The following is a 19502-nucleotide window of genomic DNA, read 5'->3' as shown; positions in this document are numbered from 1 at the left end:
ACGGGTAGCATGGTGTGTATGCGTCAGCGTTTCTATGCCCTTGTTGGTATTGTTTATCTCTCCCTACGTGCATGTGTGTGTGTGTGTGTGTTTGCTTGTGCCGATCACCAGCTTGCTTTCCCTCCCTCTCACGTCGTTGCCCACGCAAAGTGGAGGATAACGAAAAGAGGGGAGTCAGAGCAGTGGGGGGACGGAGAAGTGCGACCTCCGTTTTGTGTCACGCGGCGTACCGCCCCTGCCGTTCTCGTTCTGCCTCCGCTTTCTGTTCCTCTTTGCATTCTCGTATTCACATTCGGCAGGGCTGGTCTCTCGGCAGGGCGCGTATTGCACAGATGTACGTGCCCAAGCAAGCACTCCCCACGCGCACGCACACTTCTCTGTGGGCAGTTGAGCCCGTTCACCTGCATGCTGTGTGCGCGTCCATGACAATGTACAGGATCACGGCGGCGCGCGAGCAGCACTGCTGCAGCGGTCTCGTCGGGGGAGGTGTCTGTGTGAGTGTGTGTGGGCAACTGCCTTTTATGCTTCGCCTACAAGGCGTCCTCCTTTTGTATCAAAAGACTCGTTTTCTGGCGCTCCGTTCGTGTGTGTGTGTCTGTGCGTTCTAGTTATGATGATGATATGATGGCGTGTGCGTGAATGCGTGTGCGCGAAGTGACGGTGTGCGTGTGTCAGCGTTCGACAGCGTGTTGATGCTCGCCCCCTCCTCGACCCTTTTCTCGAAAGTTTTCCTTTAGATATATGTAGCTTGGAAGTAGGGGGCGTGTGCATGGTGTGTGTGTGTGTGGGTGGGTGACGGCACATTGCCGGCCGCTTTATCAAAGCGGCTAAATACACGTTTCCTTGTGTTCGTTTGTCTTCCATGATGCTTAAGTCTTTCCGACGTCGCCCCCCCTCCCTCCCCACCTCCTCCTTTCCACATTTGTGTGCGTGCCCTTCCTACGCCCCCACACCCCGCTCTCTCTCTCTCTCTACGCGAGTCAGGTGGCAGGTGGAGGAGGTATCCGGCTTGTGGCTTCATCTTTCTCGTCCCATGCTCCGTGTGCCGGCGCGTACGGGTCTGTGTAGGCTCAAGTGTGCTGCAGAAGCGGAAAGTACCGGGGGAGGGGAGGGGAGGGGAGGGGACGAAGGGGGTGTTGCTGAATCAAAGCGAAGAGATAACTCTTTCTCATTTTTATCGTAGCAGCAACAAAATGAAGTCGCCTTCACCCCCTCGCGCGCCATAAGCACAGTGGTAGCAGTGCACAAAGTCACAAGCGCAGGAGGAGGAGTGCGAAGCGAGTGAACGGCCGCGTGCACCACGGCTCCATCAACGGCCGCTTCAATGGACACACCTGGACGCAACAGTGCCTCTTCTTGGTTATTATGAGAAATGAATAGGTGCGGAGGGGGAGGGAGAGGAGGGTTGCTGAGTGAGTTGTTATCTGATGCAGTCAAGTGCACCGCCTTTCTTCTCCATCCCCGTTGCGTTTCTCTACCTGTCACTTGTCACAAAGCCTCTCGCTCGCATTCTCGGATTGCTTGCGTGTGTGCGAAACAGCCCCTATTCATCCCCTCCGCCCTCCCCGCCTCTTTTCCTGCTTCGTGTCTCCTCCCTTCGTCCGGCGCTTCTACAGTACCGTATTCACAGCACACCACCCAAATCACAAGCGCTGACAGGCCACCATCCCCCTTTTTCCCGTTCACCTTCCTCTGACACTCGCTGAACAACGTCAGGGGTCGCCGCTCATGTACTCACAAGAGGGAATACACACCCAAACAAGTGCCAAGTGACTATATCCGACTCCGAGACCCTCAACTCCCTTCCCTTCTATCTCCCTTAGCCGATATCCTACCCCTCACTCGGAGCGTGTTTCCAAACATACAGTGCTGCACCCGTCTCTCTCTCCTCTGCGGTACTGCCGCCTCGTTTCCTTCCTCCGCTTTCTCTCCACCACCGCATCCTCCCGCCTCCCCCTCTGCCTCTTTTCGTTAAAGATGTTCGCCCGCTCCGCCATCCGCCGCTGGGTCAACAAGGACACGAAGGTGATTGTCCAGGGCATGACCGGCAAGGCCGGCACGTTCCACACGAAGGAGGCGATGGCGTACGGCACCAAGGTCGTGGGCGGTGTGAGCCCGAAGAAGGCGGGCACGACGGCGCTGGGCGTGCCGGTGTTTGCGACGGCTGCGGAGGCGGTGAAGGCGACGGGCGCGACTGCGTCGGTGCTGTACGTGCCTGCGCCTTCGTGCGCTGCGTCGATCGAGGAGGCTCTGGACGCGGAGCTGCCGCTGGTTGTAGTGATCACGGAGGGCATCCCGCAGTGGGACATGCTGCGCGTGAAGTCGATGCTGCTGTCGCAGAACAAGACACGCCTGATCGGCCCCAACTGCCCAGGCATCATCAAGCCTGCGGAGTGCAAGATCGGCATCATGCCCGGTCACATCCACCAGAAGGGCAAGATCGGCATTGTGTCGCGCAGCGGCACGCTGACGTACGAGGCGGTTGCGCAGACGACGGCGGAGGGCCTCGGCCAGTCGCTGTGCGTCGGCATTGGCGGCGACCCGTTCAACGGCACAAACATGGTGGACTGCCTGAGGCTGTTCCTGAACGACCCCGAGACGGAGGGCATCATACTGATTGGCGAGATCGGCGGCACGGCGGAGGAGGAAGCGGCGGACTTCATCAAGAACAGCCCGATCAAGAAGCCGATCGTGTCCTTCATCGGCGGGGCGACTGCGCCGCCGGGCCGCCGCATGGGCCACGCCGGTGCTATCGTCTCTGGCGGGATGGGCACCGCGAAGGGCAAGAAGGATGCGCTGCGCGCCGCCGGCGTGACCATCTCCGACTCGCCGGCGCACCTTGGCAAGCACATGGCTGAGCTCTTCGCCACGAAGTAGGAACGATGTGGACGTATGCGCGGTGTGCTGTGTGTGCGGTGGCGGAGGAGGGGCTGGGCATCTCTGTTACTTTCCTGTTCTGGCGTGCACTTCTCGCCCCCATTATTCTATGTGTTATTTCTTGTTTGGTTTTGTACGTCGTGTCGAGTGATGTTGTCTCATGTGGGATGTCTATGCCTCCTGATGTACCCATGTCACCGCCGCCCCTGCCTCCATTACGCCTCTCCTTTGGATATTGGCTCCGTTTTGTTTACGTTGGCGTACACGCGTGCCACAGGAGTCGGAATGACGAGGGCAGAGGGCCGAGAGAGAAAACAGAAGAGTGTGCAGGGCAGGACTGAATCAACTCCGACTCGCGCAGACATACCATACATCTCTCTCTCTATATATAGATTGGTATGTATGTGCGAGTCGCTGTCTGTGTGTGCACTTCGGTGTGTTTGTGTGTTGGAGACGTGTATGGCAAGTGCAAGGAGAATGGATGGGATGCAACGTCGCCTTGTGAAGAAGGATAGCGTTAGAGGAAAGGAGTGCGAACGCGCAGGAGCGTGGATGTGTAGAGGTGAGATAGCATACAGAGAGCACGGTCGCGGCTTTCAGTCGTACCACACTAACACCACTGCCCTTTCCTTCGCTGGTTGCCGCCCGCCCCCCCCCCTTTCCCCTCTCTTCGCACTGAGGCTGAGGCCTCATTGCACGAGGCGCTGAACCGCGTTCCTTGTGATTATGCCGTTTGTTCCACTTTCTTTCACTCTGTCCCTTGTCCTCTTTCTCCTGACCACCGTCCCTTCACACGCATACACAAACACACACACACACACTAAGTCCCGCACCACGCACACAGGATCTGCGCTGAGCATCGTCTCTCACGCATCAAGAGAACAACAACAACGCAGCTGTGGCGACATCTCTTACCCACCAACGCAAACCTCTCCTACTCCCATTCTTTAGCAGAGCATCATGGACGACTATCACGACGATGATGTGCACAGCAACTACGGATATGAGGATGACGAGTACGACGACGCCGCGGATGACTGGGAAGCCGAGGCCGCAGAGGAGGAGCAGAGGGCCGTCGCCGAGGAGGCAGCTCGACAAGCCCGCTTGGAAAAGAAGCTGGCCACGCGTGCCCCGGTGAAGAAGGAAGAGGAGGAGGAGGCAGTGCCAGAGGATGTGGAGCGCGCAATGGCAGACATGCGGCAGGTGGCCAACGACATCGCCTCGGGTAGTGCTCTTCTCTCCGGAGGAGATTCGGAGGAGCTGATTGGGAACAATAAGCTGACTTCTGACGCGGATGTTGACCGGGTAGGCACCATGATTGCAGACCGCCTCACGTCCTTTTCCGACTCCGCCCACTACGACAAGCTAATCGTCGAAGTTTTTCAGCGCTTGACCAACCACCTGACGAGCACGCATCTCCTGAACGAGGAGGCGGACAGGGTACACCGTCTGCGCGAGGAGCTCAAGCGCGCGGCGAAGGCAAAGCCGAAGCCGGTAGAGAAAGCGCCTGTTACGCAGAGCGGCCTCGATCTCGATAACTTCGAGGACAGGGGTGGCGCCGCCGTTGCGGAGGAGAACGAGGACGAGACGGGCTGGTAGACGATGTCTCACTCAATGTGTATCCCTGTTTCACCTAAAGTTCGAGGATGGGGAGAAAGATCGGGTAAGGATGAATAATATGCGTGTCTGTGTCGATTGACGGGTGGTCAGGTGTGTCGAAGAGGGAGGCGGAGAGTGCAGCAGCTGGGCAGGGAGGGAGGGGAGAACGATGGTCGATCGAGGAGCGGTGACGTTGTACCTGCGGTGTCCTACTACCACTGACACCGCCTCCGTGCATGTTAAAAAACTGCCACCAGCAGCCGTGTGATTGCTATGAAAGCGCTTCATAGGCTGTGCAACAGTCTCGCCGGCGGCCGTTCTACTAGACGTCCCTTTTCCAGGTGCGCACACTAGATTCGTTCTTCATTCCCCACCCCTCTCGCCTGCTCTGTCACGCCCTGCTGGCACTCACCCATGCAGACGGGCCGGGCCACTCCCTTTTTTTATTCTTGCCTCTCTCTCTTCGTCTTCCCCTGGGCTCGCCCCCTCGTCGGAGTTTCCCAGTCGTATCGAATGACGGCAGCACCGTGGTGGAGAAGTCAGATATACGCCAAGCAGATTATTGAACATCTGTTGCTAAGTCACCATTAAGCGGTCACGCGTGCGTGTGTGCGTGGAGGTCCGCATTACACACGCGCACGTGCGTACACCTATGCGCACAACAGCGACACATCGACGGCATTCAAGTGCGAAGGCGTGGAGAGAGGACGAAACCCGAGTCACGGCTGTGTGTGCTGAAGACGCTAAGCTGAGCGTTGCGTGAAAAGGATGACAATGCTATGCACCATCCGCGTGTGCGAGAGTCCACAAATCCGCACACATGCAGGGCACTCGATGTTGCACATACGTCGTACACTTCTTCTCTCCGTGACGTCGCGGCACTGGAGCAGAGCGTTGCTGCATGGGACCGTGGCAATCCCCCACCCTCCTCCTCCCTAGAGAACATGACTGGGCGGCTTGGTGAGATGCGGTGTGAGTTCATCCCGACTGCGCATCGACCCCTCCCCGAAAATGCTTGCATACCGCGACTCCCTCTCTCTTCACTGCGTCTATCCGCACATACACACCCCAAGAACGAAGAGGTCGCAGAGCCACAATAGAGTTGTCCCCCCCCCTCCCCTCTTTCTCGAGGCTCTACCCACCCATCCCTCCCGGCCCCGCCTCCCTCCTCTCTATCATCTCCATCAAACCGCATCACCTCCGCTGCAGACGCGTCAATTATCTCCTCGCTCGTCTCCGTCGGTGAATGGACGAGCTTAACTTCCACGCCGCCTTCGAGGCAATCAAGATACTCAACGCCAGCGAGGGGCCTGCCTCTAACATCTTTGAGCCGAAGTTCGAGGCGCGCCACCAAGCGGAGCAGCTGCGTGACACGATCGTTAATGTCTACCGCGACGAGGCCTCATCGCGCGCGCTTGAGCAACTGTGCCGATGCCTTGTGCTCATCGGCACGACAATGATGGAGGTAGAGGAGGAAGAGGAAGGCTACAAGGAGGTTTGCCGTGCTTATCAGGTGATGCAGTGGTGCGTGACGGCCGCGCTGCCATCCATCGATGCCGTTCGCAACGTGCAGGCGGTGGAGCAGGATGCCATTCTCAACACCACCTCAGCCGAGTGCACAGCTGCAGCGTCTTCTGGGTATCCAGGGTGCGTGGGGTACATGGCCGTGCACAACGCACTCGGTTTTTACTTTTCCAAAGCGGACCTGGGCAAAGCCAAGACGGTGCTAGACCGAGCAGAGGCCCTGTACAACGAGTGGGCTGCTTGGTGGGAAGGCCAGCCAGCCCACTGCGACATTGCAGAGGTGCCCGTCAGCGAAGACGGCACCCTCCGCACTGGCGAGATCTCGGCTGACCGCGTGGCGCCGATACTCCTGCGCTTCTACATGGACAGCAGCTACACCGCTACGCTCTTCTTCATGGCACAGCTGCACACCGCACAGCAGAACGCTGCCACCGCCTCCCAGTACTGCCATCGTACCTTGCACTACCAGCTTCTGAGCAAGCAGGAGTTCAACCGGAAATCGTGGGCTACCAACGCGCTTCAGCTCAGCGGATTCTACAGCAGCTACTTCGCCTACGACAAGGCGTTTCACTGCCTCGTTGCCGGGCAGAAGATGATGCCGGTCAGCGAGGAGCCAGAGGAGTCCAAGGGACTGGTCGCGTGGGCCTTTGGTCGTTTCTATCTTCATCGCCTGCACCACTATGGTAGACTCCTCACAGGTGGTGAGCCAGACAGCGAGAAGGATGACATGCTCGCGCAGCTGGAGAAATCTTGGCGTGACTTCCCTGGGATGCCGCCGCTGCAGCCCCAGCCGCCTATCATCACCTTCGATGAGGCGCGCGAGTGCTTTAAGGAAGGAATCAAGTGGCTGCAGGAGGCGCAGGCGTGCCGTCCCTTTGAGTCGTTTTGCACCGAGCACATCGACATTGCGCGTGATATGGTGCAGCTGTACGCTGCGCTGCAGTTATTTGAGCCGAATCGCGCACGCCGCATCGCCATGATGCAGCGGCAGGCACACCTGCTCGAAGAGTTTCCAGATCAGCTCAGCTTCAACGCATACCCAGTGGTAGTGCGACAGCTGTTGTACGACCTCGGCTCTCTCTACGAGGACCAAATGCGGCTGCGGGTACAGCAGCGCAAACAACCACAACCCGATGAGAAGCCGCTCACCAACAATGCGTTCAACGCAGTGGTGCGCAAGACGTTGGGGTACTACGAACGCTTCTGCGAAACATGGCGCCATCCCACGACGCATGCCATTCCAGATGTGCTGGAAGAGGACTCACGCGTGCCCTTCTTCAGGGCCCTGATGCGTCGTGCCCAGGTGCAGCTCAGCTACGCATACCGCACCCCGAAGGAGGAGTATGACGGCATCGGCGTGTCGTGCAAGGCCTACAGTCGCGCCATTGACTTCTATGAGAAGAACCCGCTCTCGAAGGAGCTGGACGCCGAGGTATCGAAGGAGGTCGAGCTGGCCCGCGAGATGCTGAAGCTGCTACCGGTGAAGCAGCGTGGCCTGTGGACTGCGTATCAGCGCAACTCCGCGTAGGGGTGTTTTACACGGACCGGATGGCATGGAATGACAAGTAGAGTTGCTGGGCAAGCTGCAGGCGCAGGCTACCGCCATACAGGAAGTCACCCGTGCACTCTACGGCAAATCCGCGGGCTTGGGCAGCGGCAGCGGCTTCAACGTCGCCCAAGACGAATAAATTTGCGACTTCGTCGAAGAAACGCAGCGCATCGATGCGGCACTTGAAAGGATCCAGTTTGGTGTGCAGCGCATCGATGAGAACGCGCAGGCCATTCAACACCAGCTCGGCACGCAGGAGAGAATGCAGCAACGCATGAATAAGGCAGCGAAGAACGAGGCGAAGATGGCAAGCATGAGACGGAAGTTGCAGCGCATGATCGAGAGGCTTGGCAAGTCTCGTCTGATAACGTATGCAGTACTTTGCGTCATCCTTATCGTGCTCATCAGTGTGATTATCTTTCTGGGTAAGCCGCTCTAGGGAGAGGGAGGTGTCGAGTCGTGGAGATGGCCGACTGGGCACAAGGAGCCTTGTGCTGCTACTGCCACGGTGTGGTAATGGCTGCTGCGGCCCGGACATCTTCGGTGAGGGTGCACTGCCTGCGTATGTGTGTGTGTGGGGGGGGTGTGGAAGGGCGAGCACCCTGCCACGGCATTTCAATCGTACGGGAGGCTGCCGTGCGAGCAGCAACGCCGACACCACGTGAAGCTTCACAGCAACCAAAGAAAAAACGAAGTACAAAACGCCTCTCTTTCAGTCCGGTGGCTGGACCCCAGTGACAAGTGATGCATCATCTGCGCGTCTGTCGTCGACGGCACGCCAATCTGTGCGTGGATGTTGGAGGACGAGGTCGAGGAGATGCAGTGCGGTCGACGCTGCCTATCGTTGCCCTTCCCTGCCCTTTTCTCTCGTTTCTCGGAAAGGGTGCAGGGCCGCAAGTCATAAGTGTGCAAGTGTGCTATCATGAACACACACACACACAGAAATCAAGGCGTTACGTTACCTGTGTAGCTAGGGATGCAGGAAGCACGGAGGGCCCCCGGCTGCGCAAAACCCTTCCGTGTTCTCTCCACCATCCCACCCCACCGAACCGAGCATCGCTTTCTCTCATTTACTCTTTTCGTCATATTCGCCCTCACCCTCCCCCTCGCGCCTATGCGCACTTTTACTGGCATGCGTGCGTTGTCCGCCCGTCTCACAGTGGCATCGCCTTGTTCTTGAAGGGTGCACGTGCATGTCCGACGAGGCTGAGTTTAAGAGGGCCGGTGCGCTCTTCAGCGCGGGCAAGTACCACGAGGCGATCAGCGTGTACTCCGAGATAGAGGCGTTGGATGGGGCAACAGCGGAGGTGCGAGCGCGCGCGCTCAACAACATCAGTGCCTGTTACGCGGCACTCAAGAACTATGAGATGTCGAGCAAGGTTGCGCGGGAGGTCATCAGCTTGCAGCCCGGCAATGCCAAGGCGCACGGCCGCGTCGCAGCCGCCGAAGAGGGTCTGAAGCGTTACAGCGAGGCTTCCTTCTACTACTCGGTGGCCAGCAGGCTGGATGCAAATAACCCCACGTATGTGGACGGGGCCCAGCGCTGTCACGCACTCGTGCAGGCTGGCCGCGGAGTGGCAAGCGCAGAGGCGAAGGACGCCTATTACTACGAGAAGAGCCTTGAGCGCGCGATGGAGGCCATGCAGAAGACGAGCTATCTAGAGGCCATTCGACACTTCGGAAAGGCGCTCGATTTATTCCCCTCTACCGGCACCTCGAGGGAGAAGGCAACGCTGCTGAGCAATCGCAGCGCCGCGTACTTCCGCGCTGAGCGCATCGAGGAGAGCGCCGATGACGCGCTGGAGGCGATCAAGGCGGATGACACGTACGCCCGTGGTTTCTACCGGCTCGGTGCTGCAAAGGCGAAGCTCAAGAAGGTTGGCGACGCGTACGACGCGCTGACCAAGTGTGTCAAGCTCGACCCCAAGCACGTGGATGCAGCGCGGCTCCTCGCCGAAGTCCTGCCGGCGGCGCTAGAGTCACGCAAAACTGCCGAAGAGCGGGCTCGCGACCACACCCGCCAGGTGGCACACATGACGGAGCGGCTGAGCGAGATGCAGGCGGCCGCCTCGTCAAACGCGGTGCCGCACGCGACGGCGCACGGGTCAGCGTACTCCTACTGTAACTTCTGCAACGAAACGGGACACTCGCGGTCCGAGTGCCCTCTCCTGCGGCGCAAACGCAGCCGTCCGCTCTGATGAAAAGCGTGTGCGACTGTGTACGTCTCTCTCTGTGTAGGGGTGGAAGGTGCGAGCTGCTGCTGCTGCTGTGCTCTTCATTGCTGGCCGCTGCGCTTCCCCGTGTGCGTGTGTGAGCGAGGCGTGGGGATACGGAAAACACGCAAAGAAGTGATGATGCCACCCTTGGTGGTTGGGTACATTCATATATCGTTGCCAGTGTGTGTGCGTGCATGTGTGGGTGCGCTCGCCGCGCCTAGCGGCGCACTGTGCAGTGCACCTCCCTCGTCACGGTGACGTACACTTGCCTACGCAAATCTGAAAAGGGTGTTCACAGACTGACGGTGCCCCCACCCCCGCCCCTAGCATTACCACCACCTCTCCTTGGTGAAGAGCCCGATGCGCTGTTGCCTTGTGCGCCAGCGAGGAGCTTTCTGGCGACGGTGGCAGTCGTTGAGAAGCCCACCTCTCACGGTCTCTCGTGAGCTGGAAGCAGCTCATTTGCCACGCTCCATTGCTTCTCCCTCCCTCCCTCCATCTTGCTTGGTGTATTACGCCTCGCTCTCTCTCTCGCGAGCACACACACACACACACACACACGTGTGGGACGCGCGTGCGTGAGAGTATCGGGTGTAGGCGTGTCTGCCAAGTGCTATCCTGTCGCCACACTATACACAGGAAGTAGAGCAGTGAGCCAAGGGCAATAGCATGTCAGCTCCTCGTACTCCGTCGCCTCTAGAGGCAGCTAATGTACCAGCCTCGGCAACACCAACTGCGCCAGCGACCGCAGCGGAGGCCGCATGTAGGTCTCCAGGCCATGCTGAGGCTTCTCTTGATCCACATCCGTTATTCGAAGTAGCGGCGTCGCTCCTCGCTCGTCTGAAGCCCTTCTTGTCAGAGCCGCACATCGAGGTTGAGGCGCGACTTTGTAGCATCGGCCAGCCTCAGAAGCGAGCACGTGAGAACACGCAGAAGGCCCCTGTTGGCGCTACCCCTACATTAATTCCATCACGCGATGCACCGCGTATTGTGGAAGACGGACATCGTCGCATTCAAGTCGGTGTGAGCGCGGAAGACTTCGCCAGGATGAAGGCACATGTTGCGGAAGAGGCGGAGGCCTTGCCGTTCCAGCAGTCCGTGACGGAGGATGTCATTACGAAGACTGGCCGCTACACGTACGTCGTTGCCGAAGACGGGTCAGAATCGTTTGTCGGGTGCATAGCGAAGAGGCGGCTGTGCAACATCGAGGTGCTCGTGCCGGGCTGCCCGTACGACGTTCGTGTCTCCATCAGCACAGAGGTGCCCAAGGCAGCGACGAGTGCGCCTGCTGTAAAGCCGCAAGGGTACGTTCGTCGCAAGCGGCGGTGGACAGCAACGGCAGAGTCCTTTGAGTACGCCTTTACGCGCGTCGGCGCCGACGGCCAACAGTGCCCAAGCTTCGAGGTGGAAATTGAGGGCGTGCACGCAAACAGCCAGGCTGGTGTGACCGAGGCTTGGCTGGCGGATCTGCTGCGCCGTTTGCTGGCCCTCGCGCGGCTGAAGGGCAACACTGGATTGCCACAAAAGCCGGCGCGTGGAGAGCACCAATGATGGCGCTCTCGGCGCGCATCGCTAATGTGGTCTCGTACGCGTGTGTGCCGCTCTTGCCCCCTCCCTCCGATTTACATGTGCGGGCGGTTGAGAGAAGGGGGACCGCACGGGCAGTATCTGCGCCATCCGCCTGCACCCACTCCCTCTCGCTCCGGTCGGCTCACCCCCTCTCATGTCTCGCATTTTTTAACGGGCGTCTTGGCAGCATCATTGCCGACACCGAAGTCTGAGCACGCTCATGAGGCGACACGGAGAACAAGTTGCCTTGTCGCGTGTACGCGCTTGCGCCCATGTGTCTCCCTCTCCTCACCCTGCTCCTCTCAGCGTCAGCGTTTTCGTAATTCTCTCCCTCACTCCATCCTTTTTCGAACGGAGCCGCCTTTCATGTATGGTGTGCGTGCGTGCTCTGTGCCTGATGCCGCTGTCTGCAGTGGCGCACAGCCGACTACACCTACCGCTGTGCTCATCTTGTTCCTTTGCATACAGACAGTGGCAGACGTGCGTTGTTGTGCCGCTCCACTTTCCCCCCTCCCTCTTTTCCCACCCCTTGCACTTCTCCTCCCTTTCTCCCATGGTGTCTGTATGGGCACTCTCCCGCCGCCGCTGCTTGTGCTGCCGCTGACGCCCTTGTGCAACACATCCCTCATTCACACACGCCCCGCCTTCTCCTCTCAACACACCAAAGAGCTCACGCACTTGCGCCCTCTCCTCCTTCCCAAAACACGTCTCTCCCACACCGACGCTTCACAGTGTCCGCTTATCGCGCACGCTTGACTGTCCCTCACACCGCCGCCCCCTTCGCCCTTTTCTCTTCGCTTTTTTTTCCATTCCGATACAATGATGCGCAAGACGTCCGCGTGCGCCATCGCGGCCACTCGCAGGGCGCTCGTAGGCAACGGCCCAACTTTCCACACGGGTGGTGACAACAACAACATGTCCGACATCCAGAACGCCTTCCCGATGAACGAGCGCGGCATCCGCTCCTCCTCGCCGTTCCCGGAGCCGAACACGGCCATCTACGATTCGTACATGCCCTGGACATACTTCCAGCCGATCGACGTGAAGGTGGACAAGATGCCAGCACCGGAGGCGAAGTACTACCAGCACCACACAAAGAAGCCGTGGGATGTGTCGACGACCGACCTTATCGAGATCCAGTCGCGCAAGAAGTACGTGCAGGGCGTGGGGTACTTCGTCATGTTGATCTACCTGTACTTCCTGATGCCGAAGGAGAAGTCTTACTCGGGCGAGACCGGCTCCGACGGCTTCTTCGTGATGCTGCCCAAGAACCAGCCCGAGAAGTTCTAAAGTGCGAGCGGCCCAGCTAATCACAGACGCAGATTCGTTCAGAAGAATGGAGAGAGGGCGAGATGGAGTGAGAGACAAGGAGGGGCGCATGCCCCCCAGGCCGGCGCTGACATGATTTCCAGCGCCCCAGGTACCATCCGCCATCGCGCGCGCACTTGTTGCCCCTCTCGTAGTTCTGCCCCTTCTCTCCGACCTCCCCCTCTTCCCTCTCCAGCCTGTAAGCACTTGTCTGGCGCTGTGTCTTTGTGCGCCCCTCACTCGGGGTGCTTGAGGAACGCGTACGGCGGCGAGGAGGACAGAGGCCAGCCGGTGCAGTAACGGTGGGAAGTCGAACACGGCGAGAGTGCGCCAAAACAAGAAGGCGTCCCGTTACAAGGCTGCATGACCAAGAGAGCGGCGCGTGTGCGTCGCCGTCACCCCCTCCCCTGACCTCGTAGTAGTAGTAGGACATACACGAAAGCAAACATTCAAACGGAAGCGGCTGCCGAGAGGTTGTCGGCATTACCTTGACTGGTGCCTGTCTGTGTGCGCATGTGGCGGTACAGGGCGTGGTCTACACAGAACAGTCGCCGTTTCCCGTTCTTCATCGCCCTACGGCAGCATTCGCATGTATATGCGGTGATAGCAGTTCTCAAGGAATGAGCGCAGGAGCCTGCTACCACCGCTATCCGCCCCTTCCCTCCTCCACTTGCAACACACCCAAACGTGTGTGTGCACATGCCAAACGATGTATGGGCGTCGCCGGGTGGCAGGAAGAGAGGGGGACAAGGAGGATGAGGGAAGCTGTGCGAATCGCAGCAAACCTCTGCTACACTTCTGATGCATCTTCTCGCCTTCCGTTCTGTCCTCTTCGCGGTGTTTTCTCGCATCATTGTGCCTCTCCGCCTCTGCACGCGCATACATGCACGCATGACGCAGTTGCACTCCACTGTCTGAGTGAGTGTTAGTGTGAGTGTGTCTGCACAAGTGTGTCATACACACACACGCGCACATACATCTCTCTGTATCCACTCAATGCACGTGCACACCTCCACGGTTCGCCACACGCGCCAAGACTTACACAAAAAAAGAGAGCTCACCACTGCCGCGGCGACAGTCTCGCGGCGTTCCCCCCCCCCCCACACATACACACGCACACACACAGCCGCACGTAACCGTACGCGCTTTATCATCCCCGTACCATGAGCGTTAGCATGGCAGATGCTGCGCAGAAACTGAGCGAAAAGCCGGAGAACATCCGCAACTTCTGCATGGTCGCCCACGTGGATCATGGCAAGACCACCCTCAGCGACTACCTCGTCGCCAGCAACGGCATCCTTTCCCCGCAGCTGGCGGGTGAGGTGCGGCTGCTCGACTCCCGGCCTGATGAGCAGGAGCGTTGCATAACCATGAAGGCCAGCTCTATCGCGCTGCACCACGCCTACGCTGGCAAGAGCCACGTGCTGAACCTCGTCGACTCCCCCGGGCACATCGACTTCTCGTGCGAAGTGTCCACGGCGATGCGTCTGTGCGACGGCGCCGTCGTCATCGTCGACGTCGTGGATGGCGTCACCCAGCAGACGTCGTCCATCCTGCGCCACACCTACCAGGAGGGGCTGTCGATGTGCCTCGTGCTGAACAAGATCGACTTGCTCGTGACAACGCAGCAGTACACTGCGGAGGAGGCATACCTGCGCCTGCGCAGCATCATCGAGATCTGCAACGCCATCTTGGCATCCTATGCGAACCAGATGAAGATACAGGAGATGGATCAGGACATGAAGCGCGAGGACCCCAGCGACGACGTGTGGTTCGACCCATCCAAGGGCAACGTCCTTTTCTGCAGCTGCTACGACGGCTGGGCCGTTGGCGTGGACTTTTTCGTGAGGTTGTACAAGGACAAGGTGCCGCTGCACAACCTCGCGGAGGCCCTCTGGGGGGAGCACTACTTTGACCCCAAGACCAAGACCGTGAGCCCGAAGCCGAAGAAAGCGGGGCAGCTGCCCTTGGCTGTGCAGCTCATGCTCGAACCCATCTGGCAGCTGTACGACGCATTTCTCGGTGACAACGCGAGTGAGGAGCGGCAGAAGCAGTTGTCCGAGAAGCTGAAGATTGCCGAGAGCAAGTGGAACAACCCGCGCCACGACCCGCGCCGCAAGCTGAAGGCACTGCTCTCGATATGGATGCCCCTCGCCCCCTGTGTGCTCGACACGGTTTGCACGAGACTCGACTCCCCGATCACCTTGCAGCGGCGCCGCCTGCCTTCTCTCGTCCCGGGCTTCGAGGCCGACACCCCCGCGGAGCTGAAGGAGGCGCTCATGAACTGCGATCAGTCCCCGGAGGCGCCGTGCATTGTGTACATCTGCAAGCTAATCGACACACAATACCTCGTCGGTCGCGCCGTCGGCTCCGTGGAGAACCACGATGGCGCCTTCATTGGGTTCGGGCGCGTCTACAGCGGGCGCCTGCGCGCCGGGCAGCCAGTGTATGTGCACAGCGATGGCGTGGTGGTGGAGGCGACGGTAGGCAGCGTCTATCTCTTCCGCGGCACCGGTCTTGAGGAGACGTCGGAGGTGAGCGCTGGCTTCCTCTGCGGTGTCGGCGGTCTCACCTCGTACATCACCAAGTACGCCTCCATCAGCAGCGTGCCTAGCATGCCGCCCTTCAAGCCGCTTGTACTGCAGAGCACCTCGATAGTGCGGCTCTCCGTCTTCCCGAAGGACCCAAGAAACTTGCAGGAGCTGGAGCGGGGCCTGCGGCTGCTCTACAAAGTCGACCCGCAGGTGGAGGTGAGCATGCTGCCAACCGGTGAGCACGTGATCGGCACAGCAGGCGAAGTTCACGCAGAGCGCTGCCTCAAGGACCTCATCGACACTTTTGCACAGGTGGAGGTGGTCGCCTCGGAGCCGCTCGTATCTTTTCGCGAAACCATTGTGAGCAACCTGAGCGCCAAGCCGAAGCCGCACACCGCGTCGCTCATGGACGGCGCCTTCTACATCACCCTCCAAGCGCGGCCGCTGCCGACCGAGGTGCTCGAGCTGATCAAAGAAGACAGGAAGAACAGCGGCAATAGCCCGCAGCTTCTGCGGCAGGCAGTGGCCGCCCTGGCAGGGCACAAGCGCTTTTCTGCGGATGTCAAGAATGGCGTCGTCGCCAGCGGCCCGTCTCGGCTCGGCTTCCTTGGAGCAGTGCTGCTCGCCAACTTCGACGGCACTGTGGATCCAGTGGCATGCTGGACGACGCTGCAGGACTGGAAAGAGTCCATCGTGGCAGGCTTCCAGGCCGCCTGCGAGAGCGGGCCGATGGCACAGGAGCCCTTGTACGGGGTGGCTTTTGTGGTGACGAACATCTTTGTGGACGCAGACTCGGACATCTCCGGCGGCATGGTTCTGCCCAGCGTGCGGGAGGCGTGCCGCGCTGCGATGAAGTTGCACCCTCGCCGTCTTGTCGAGCCCGTGTACGAGTGCACCGTGTACTCCTCCGGCTTTACCCAGGGCAAGATCTACGCCTCACTGAACCGCCGCCGCTCTGAGATCGTCGAGGAGGTGCCGAACGAGGGCAGCGACCTCTTCTACATCCGCTGCTGGCTACCGGCTGTTGAGGCGTTCGGCTTGCAGGACGAGCTGCGCGTACAGACGCAAGGCGCCTCGACGGCGCAGCTGCAGATGAGTCACTGGGAGGTCATCGACGCCGATCCGTACTTTGTGCCCACAACGAAGGAAGAATTCGAGGAGCACGGTGCCGAGGTGGCGACCAAAAACATTGCGGAGCAGCTTTTGGAGCGCATTAAGCGGCGCAAGGGCCTCTACCGCGAGCGCGTGGTGGAGAATGCTGAGAAGCAGAAGTTCTCCTTGAAGGGCGCGTGAGAGCGTTGCGGCTCTCTGTTCCTCTTCCGTTCTCCCCTTGTGTGTTTTCTGCCCTCTCCCCACTCCCGCGCGTCCTCTCCGCTCTCTGGCGCGTTTGTTGAGATACAAAGACACTGGCAGTGATGGTGGGAGGGGGAGTGACAGAAAGAGGGCGGGGGTGCGTAATGGCGCCCTTCTGTGCCTCCATGTGTGTGGGGGGGGGGGGGGCGTTTCCGTTTGTGGCGGAGATTTCGAGTAATGTGCAGAGCCGCTGCAGTCATGAGGCAATGAAGCGACGATGAGGGAGGAGGAAGGAGAGAGCCGTAGCGCTGCTAGCTGGTCGTTGTGTTTGAGCGGCTGACGGAGGGGGAGGAGGTAGTGGATGACCCGTCTCCGTGTACGCATACTCGCCTGCAGGTGAGGCGGACGGCGCAGCTCTTTCCTTCGCGGCGACTGAGCAAGGGAGTGGTCTACATATGCACACCCTTACACTGAAGGCGCGTGTGAGGTCGATGCAGAGCAAGTGAGCGGAAGCATCGCAAGTCGGCCGAAGCTGCTCGTTGCAATAGGTGCAGCGGAGCTGTTAGCGAGAGGGAAGGCAACGAGAAGACAGCCTTCACCGCTTCCGCTCTCTCCCACATCGGCGCGCCCCTCTCCCACCACCGATGGAAGCGGTGGCACACGCATCCGTACACGCAGCCCCGCATAGAGGAATAAGAAATGCCTTGCTTGCCGTGTATAAAAGCAACCACACAGAGGGAGCGACAAGCGACAAGCAGAGAGGGGTATAGACGCGTGCTGCTCGCAAGTGCACGCACACGAAGATGGAAGCGAGCTAGCGCTCTTCTTCCTCTGTGAGTCAGTGTTTGAGCGCGCGGCATCTTTCACAGCAGCTGCCACAGTCCATCCCCTCCCCCTTCTCCGCAGCGGCATACCTTGATAGAGGTATCAGCGCGGTCGTCGGCTCCCAGGTGATGACTGCCCTTCCGCCCACCCCCAGCACCCGTCGTGGTCCCAGCGCGGGTGCCTCTTCTCTTTCAAATTCCTCTCCGTCCTTGCTTCCCCCGCCCTCTCTCCGAGTCGTAGATAAGACGCACCCACACCTATCCACACGGCTGCCCACTCGGCCAAGCGCCCGCACAACGGCACCTCCGCGTGTCACCACGGCTTTCAGTCCCTCTTCCCTCCTGCTGATCACGTCACGTGTGCGTGTGCCTGCGCGTCGCCCCTCTCTGTCCCTCCCCCTCCCCCTCTCCTCCCACCTCGCACATCCCGTGTGTGCGACTGTCGGCGTACCCTCCACCTCCTCTGTTTGCTCAGAAGTCCCTGCCGCCCTCCCTCCCCTTTTCACTACCCCTTGTACACACGCACACACACTCCTGCCGTTATTCGGCACTGTCATGTCTGCAAGCTCGGCGCCCGATCGAGTGTACGTGGGCAAGCGCTTGCACTTCACGAACGGCTCCCGTCAGCTTGTCCGCTGCGGCACACGCAACATCGCCGTCGTGTGCTATCGTAATGAACTCTACGCAATCGACAACGCGTGTTACCACCATGGCGGGCCGCTGCTGCTTGGGGACATCGAAGAGATGGGCGGCCACCCATGCATTATATGCCCGTGGCACAGCTACAAGATCGCGCTGGACACCGGCGAGGGACTCTACTTGGGCGTCGAGTTGAGCCCTGCTGGCGGGAAGCCAAAGCACGCGGTCCGATCGAAGGGCTGCAAGCAGCGTGTCCACAAGGTCGAGGTGGATGAGGCCGAGGATGTTTATGTGCGGGTGGACCTCAGTGGCCCCACACTGGAAAGCGACGCGTATGCTTCCATGGAGCTGGCGAACCGGGAGAGGCCCATGAGCCTGCCGGTCGACGGCGGAGGCCGCGGCCTGCGTGCGCCAGGCATTCACAGCCATGCCGGCGTCGAACTGCGCAGCGGCCAAGTCTTTCAGCACATGGGCTCGCTTGCTAAAGCCGGCGGCAACACCGGCACCCGAGGCGCCAACTCACTCGACAACGCACAGAAGACGCGGCCACACGAGATGGCATCCTTCGGCAGCAGCTGCAGCAGCCCCACAACGCGCCCTATGGTCTCCTGTGTTGCCATCACCGACGTCTGCCCACAAGTGCGGCAGTTTGACTTCGTCCACCACGCGGGCCCCCTGCTCCGGCATGCGGAGCTTGGTGAGTACGTGGAGCTTGAGCTCCCAATCAAGGAGAGACGCCCAGCCAATGGCAGCGACGGCCAAGCTGCGGATCTTCTCTCCTCTTCCGCCCCCGCAGCCACAGCAGGCGAACTGATGCGACGCCGCTGGACCATCTGTGACATGAATCACAACGGCAGTCTCTTCAGCATCATCGTGAAGGCCGCCTGCACCGACACGCAGGCGAGTGGCAGCGCGTGGCTGCACGAGCATTCGCTGAACGCGCCGCTGCCCATCGCTCGCGTCGGCGGCACCTTCACCTTCGCCCGCCACCATGAAACCATTCGCAGAGTGGGCGGCAGGGTGCTGTGGCTGACGGCCGGAATCGGCGTGACACCGGCCTATGCTTTCCTGAACGCCTCTCTCGGCGACTCGCTCTACGTGGAGAGTGCGGAGCCGCTGCACGTGGTGCATCTTCACTCGAACCGCACTCTGGAGACGGTGCCGAAGCTGGAGCAGTTCGGGCGGTGGCAACGAGAGTTCCCTCGCTCAGCGCTGGGCACGGCCGAGAAGACCAGCGGCGGAAGCGGGGCGAGGAAGCCAGTCAAAACGTACGTGATGGAGCTCTTCATCACCCCGAGCACGGATGCTGGTCAGGAGCAGCGCACAAGCGCTGAATCGTCGCCACCGAACTCCTGCCCCGTCACCACCATCACTCACCGTTCCCGCATACGACCGGCGAATGTTTCCGCAGCTGTCCAGAAGTACTTCGGCGCAGACATGCCGCTGGCGTACGTGTGTGGCCCGCAGAAATTTGTGAATGACTGCACCGAGGCACTTGTCTCTGCGGGTGTGCCGGAGTCGCACATCCTCACGGATGATCCGTGAGAGGATGTGGGATGGGGGGGCAGTA

General features: G+C 60.0%; 8 protein-coding genes across 8 annotated transcripts; all 8 read left to right on the top strand.

Annotated features, from left to right (window-relative positions):
- Positions 1-1977: 1977 nt before the first annotated feature.
- LINJ_25_2220 (putative succinyl-CoA synthetase alpha subunit) lies at positions 1978-2877 on the top strand (the record flags this gene model as incomplete). The annotated part of the gene is made up of 1 exon (XM_001466216.1): positions 1978-2877. The coding sequence occupies one exon, from the start codon at positions 1978-1980 to the stop codon at positions 2875-2877; it is 900 nt and encodes a 299-aa protein (XP_001466253.1).
- A 960-nt stretch (positions 2878-3837) lies between these two features.
- On the top strand, positions 3838-4476 carry LINJ_25_2210 (conserved hypothetical protein; the record flags this gene model as incomplete). Its single annotated transcript, XM_001466215.1, has 1 exon — positions 3838-4476. One exon carries the CDS (start codon positions 3838-3840, stop codon positions 4474-4476), a length of 639 nt encoding a protein of 212 aa, XP_001466252.1.
- Positions 4477-5722: 1246 nt separating this feature from the next.
- LINJ_25_2200 (conserved hypothetical protein) lies at positions 5723-7528 on the top strand (the record flags this gene model as incomplete). The annotated part of the gene is made up of 1 exon (XM_001466214.1): positions 5723-7528. The coding sequence occupies one exon, from the start codon at positions 5723-5725 to the stop codon at positions 7526-7528; it is 1806 nt and encodes a 601-aa protein (XP_001466251.1).
- Positions 7529-8742: 1214 nt separating this feature from the next.
- On the top strand, positions 8743-9747 carry LINJ_25_2190 (conserved hypothetical protein; the record flags this gene model as incomplete). The annotated part of the gene is made up of 1 exon (XM_001466213.1): positions 8743-9747. The coding sequence occupies one exon, from the start codon at positions 8743-8745 to the stop codon at positions 9745-9747; it is 1005 nt and encodes a 334-aa protein (XP_001466250.1).
- Positions 9748-10434: 687 nt separating this feature from the next.
- Positions 10435-11316, top strand: LINJ_25_2180 (putative RNA triphosphatase; the record flags this gene model as incomplete). Its single annotated transcript, XM_001466212.1, has 1 exon — positions 10435-11316. One exon carries the CDS (start codon positions 10435-10437, stop codon positions 11314-11316), a length of 882 nt encoding a protein of 293 aa, XP_001466249.1.
- An 837-nt stretch (positions 11317-12153) lies between these two features.
- LINJ_25_2170 (conserved hypothetical protein) lies at positions 12154-12624 on the top strand (the record flags this gene model as incomplete). The annotated part of the gene is made up of 1 exon (XM_001466211.1): positions 12154-12624. The coding sequence occupies one exon, from the start codon at positions 12154-12156 to the stop codon at positions 12622-12624; it is 471 nt and encodes a 156-aa protein (XP_001466248.1).
- Positions 12625-13805: 1181 nt separating this feature from the next.
- Positions 13806-16469, top strand: LINJ_25_2160 (elongation factor 2-like protein; the record flags this gene model as incomplete). The annotated part of the gene is made up of 1 exon (XM_001466210.1): positions 13806-16469. One exon carries the CDS (start codon positions 13806-13808, stop codon positions 16467-16469), a length of 2664 nt encoding a protein of 887 aa, XP_001466247.1.
- Positions 16470-17848: 1379 nt separating this feature from the next.
- On the top strand, positions 17849-19477 carry LINJ_25_2150 (conserved hypothetical protein; the record flags this gene model as incomplete). The annotated part of the gene is made up of 1 exon (XM_001466209.1): positions 17849-19477. One exon carries the CDS (start codon positions 17849-17851, stop codon positions 19475-19477), a length of 1629 nt encoding a protein of 542 aa, XP_001466246.1.
- Between the last annotated feature and the right edge of the window lie 25 nt (positions 19478-19502).

Source organism: Leishmania infantum, chromosome 25 (assembly GCF_000002875.2).
Source record: "Leishmania infantum JPCM5 genome chromosome 25".
Taxonomy (NCBI): Eukaryota; Euglenozoa; class Kinetoplastea; order Trypanosomatida; family Trypanosomatidae; genus Leishmania; species Leishmania infantum.
The sequence above is the reverse complement of the archived record's forward strand: the minus strand, read 5'-3'. Positions and strand labels throughout refer to the sequence as shown.